Source organism: Carassius auratus, unplaced genomic scaffold, assembly GCF_003368295.1.
Source record: "Carassius auratus strain Wakin unplaced genomic scaffold, ASM336829v1 scaf_tig00017499, whole genome shotgun sequence".
Taxonomy (NCBI): domain Eukaryota; kingdom Metazoa; phylum Chordata; class Actinopteri; order Cypriniformes; family Cyprinidae; genus Carassius; species Carassius auratus.
Window position 1 is genome coordinate 69,664 of NW_020524791.1, and position 3,535 is coordinate 73,198.

The window sequence follows — 3,535 nt, forward strand, 5'->3', positions numbered from 1 at the left end:
AACAAGTTCTGCCTACGGATGTTTCCCTTCACTCAAAAACACATAAAATAACATTTAATATCAGTATTTACTCTATCCAGCCATTGGCAAAGCATGCTGGGAATTAACAATCACCACTCAAATAAAACTGCCAAATTTAGCTAATTCTCTTAAAATATGATTATTTTTTTTATCTACAGTGAAGTGAAGATGTTTATGATGAACGTATCCATTAATGTAATTATGATGATGCATTAATAAAAGCAAGTGCAGAACGTGGAAACAAGACCCAAGTGAAAAACAGCATAAGCATACAAAAAAGAAGAATATGATATGAAAAAAAAAATATATATATATATATATACCCTAATTCCTCAAATGAAAACCGGTAGTCAAATAAACGCTGGGCCTCTTATAGCGGCCAGGGGCTTGGTCAACACGGACAAATAAAGGCCGGTCTTAAATAAAGGCCAGGGAAAATTTGTGCAGCAGAGTCAGATAACAAACGTACATGCCCACTGCCTGAGCGTTTCTCGTTCTCGAGTCAAGAACCGGTTGCATTGGTTTTTGGATCACCAGTACACTGAACCGAGAAGCGTTTCTGTCAGACGCATTCGATTTCATGATACTGCACATGTGTGATTCAGCGTGAAGCAGACTGACACAGAGCGTGTCTGAACCGAACTGATTCTCTTGGTGATTTATTCTGAACTAATTCTGTGCTAGCGTTATGATCTCTGTCCACTGGAACGCTATCGCTTTTAATTTAAAACAGGTTATTTAAAACATTTACTTATCAAACAAATGGAATTAGAAATAAAGGCCTGCCTCTAATAAAAGCCTGCTTCAAATTAAAGCCTGTTACCTTCTGCATGTCAGAGTTTTGCACTGACACTGTTTGTCTTGTGTTTTTTTTTCTTGTGTATGTCTTGTTTCAGCACATGGCCTTTTTTAGCCTTGTTAATCTAATTGTGCTCACCTGTTCCTCATGTGTTTTCCTCCCTACTTCTAATGCCCCTTACCCTTTTGTGTTTGCTGGTTCGTGGCCCTCTGTCACCGTCTTGGTCTCTCTGTCTGTGGATGTGGCTGAATATGTGTCCGTGTATCCCTGCCTGGTTGGTCTTGTGCCCTTGTTTAGTCTGTCCTTGTAGTTCCATGTTCTTGTTTTGCTCCTTGTTTTAGTATTTTGTATGTTCTTGCCTTTTGCTTTTTTTGTGATTCTTGGTTTTGTTTGATATTCTTTAAGTTGGTTAAATTTGTTACTTTTTTATTAGGTCACTGGTTCATATTATCCTTTTGTCTAGGGTTTTTGCAGAGCTTTGTCCTGTCTAGTCTTGTGATAGAGTTTCTGACCTGTCTCTGTGTGTCCTGCCCTGGTTCTTCCTGCCTGGCACTTGGTCTGCTTCAGAGTCAGTGGTCAACAAGTGTCTGAGCTCTGCTCTGTGTGGTATTCTCCATCAGCCTGGTCTTCCCGTCCCCTCTGTTGCCAAAGTATTCTGCCAGTTGTTTTCTGAAGCGGTCCCAGTGGCCTTCTCTAGCTGTTCCTGTGTTCCTGTTGTGGTATCTCTTGTGCACTTCACTACCCTCTTGTATCAGTCTGTTTTGTCAATAAACCCTTGGTATCTCACACTGCAATAGGGTCCTCCTTAATAGACATGTATATTTTTTTAAATGTGTTTAAAGTTTTGATTCATGCTTATTATTATTATTTTTTTTATATATATATCCATGACTGCAATACATATAACGGGAATTTTATCCCATAACAAAGGACTTCAAATCTGACATTTTATCATGCAACCGTTAAATATTCATGTAAAACGAAAGTGAACACTTTTTTTTTATTATTATTATTTATTTATTATAATTATCTGAGCATTTATCCCTTACATGAATCTCTGTGTAAAACTTCCAAATAACCAGCTCTTCTGTTCTCATCATCAGGTTCAAACTTCTGCTGCTCTTCTGGGTTTTCAGTTACAGTGGTGAGTATACAATACAGTAATTTTTGTTTCTAAATGGTATCAGATTTATATTTTCAGTTCCGGGAGAGTGATTCTAATCTAGCTGATCGTGTTAGGAATCTTTCATTGACGTTCTCCGGGGAGGCTGTTTAAAATTAATAAGCTCTTTTTAGCACCTTATTGGGCTTAAATTGTCAAATACACACAGGTCTGATAATTTTATTGAATAATGATTAAACTTTCTGTATTTGCAGAAACCGTCCCTTTACATGTGATGGGGAAAAAGGGAGGCAGTGTCATCCTGCCCTGTGAATTAAAGACCAGAGATATTTTTCATATTCGTTTAAACAGACAGTCAAAAAACATCCTTGTGTATCAAAAGAAATACTGCAGTAAAGGAGTATGTAAAAAAGGAGCCTGTGACGTCGTCATCAATGATCTGAGCTTCAGTGATGCTGGGAAATACATTTTGGATATATATTACATTAATGCTGAGTCAATGCTGGGGCCACAAATCAGGACGTACCAACTTCATATTTATGGTAAAGTCAAATCTGATCAAACATCAGCATGTGCTTCAGCTTTCCAATGACTTTAAAAAATGAATACAATACTATTATAACAATGATGTCATTCTTTTTCTCCTCAGATGATATTTTTGTGAAAATAGGTGAAAGGCTAAAGTTGGATGTTCTGTTGCCAGATGCTCATCAAGTTACGCATCAGAACAAAAGCAGCTCAGAATGGAAGCAGGTCTGGCAGAGAGTCGGCGATGAAAGAGTTAATATAACACACGGTCGACTGAGCGTCACTAATGGGACTCTGAGCATTAAAGAGTTTACGGCTGATGACGCAGGAACATACCGAGTTCTGGGCTCTGAAGGAGAAATCCTGATCACAGTGACGGTCACAGATGAGAACAGTTCAGTGGATGCTTAGAAATATTATTATTAAAGTGGACCGCTGAGGTTCATTAATCATGATTTGATCAGGAAACTGATGCTAAACAGTGTAATTAACCTCTAAATATCCTCTACAGAATCAAGGGGAAAACTGATCGACACGCATGATGACAAAAAACGTAGTAAGTGAAATAGCTGGCACTGAGAGATTCCGAAATCTTTAAATGGTAAGCATAAAAAGGAAAATAAATATATAAAAATGTTCTTTCTTCCTGCTGTAGATCACTGGGGTGTGTTGGGGCCGGCGGGACTGTTTGTGTCCGCTGTGTTTGCTCTGCTGTTTCTGATTCTGATTGCTGCCGTCATCAAAAAGATGCAGTGACTCCTGAAACATCTGGACAGAGGTATCTGCTCATCTGTCTTCAGAGCAAAACGATCTGCAGAGGATTCTGACAACATATATCTACAATATATATTTAATTTACCATAAACACTGTATTTACAAAACTAGTTCCAAAAAAGTTGTGATGTTGTGTACAATATAAATAAAAAGAGAATTCAGTGATTTGTAAATATCATAAACCCATATTCTATTCACAATGGAACATAGGAAACCTATCTTATTAAACATTTCATCTGAGGAATGTACTATTTTATGGAAAAAATGTCATTTTGAATTTGTTGGCTGCA

The 3,535-nt window shown here is 37.6% G+C and overlaps 1 protein-coding gene across 5 annotated transcripts; it reads left to right on the forward strand.

Annotated features, from left to right (window-relative positions):
• Positions 1-1,009: 1,009 nt before the first annotated feature.
• LOC113075713 (uncharacterized) lies at positions 1,010-3,293 on the forward strand. 5 transcript variants are annotated; one of them, XM_026248405.1, is made up of 7 exons: positions 1,010-1,094; positions 1,388-1,539; positions 1,924-1,964; positions 2,198-2,485; positions 2,593-2,865; positions 2,983-3,027; positions 3,127-3,293. In XM_026248405.1, the coding sequence occupies exons 4-7, from the start codon at positions 2,218-2,220 to the stop codon at positions 3,225-3,227; spliced, it is 687 nt and encodes a 228-aa protein (XP_026104190.1). In that variant the 5' UTR covers positions 1,010-1,094; positions 1,388-1,539; positions 1,924-1,964; positions 2,198-2,217; the 3' UTR covers positions 3,228-3,293. The 5 variants fall into 5 exon arrangements, with proteins under 5 accessions (XP_026104190.1, XP_026104189.1, XP_026104191.1 ...); XM_026248404.1 differs by having other exon boundaries at positions 1,022-1,094; positions 1,284-1,539; XM_026248406.1 differs by having other exon boundaries at positions 1,024-1,094; positions 1,295-1,539.
• The last annotated feature ends 242 nt before the right edge of the window (positions 3,294-3,535 follow it).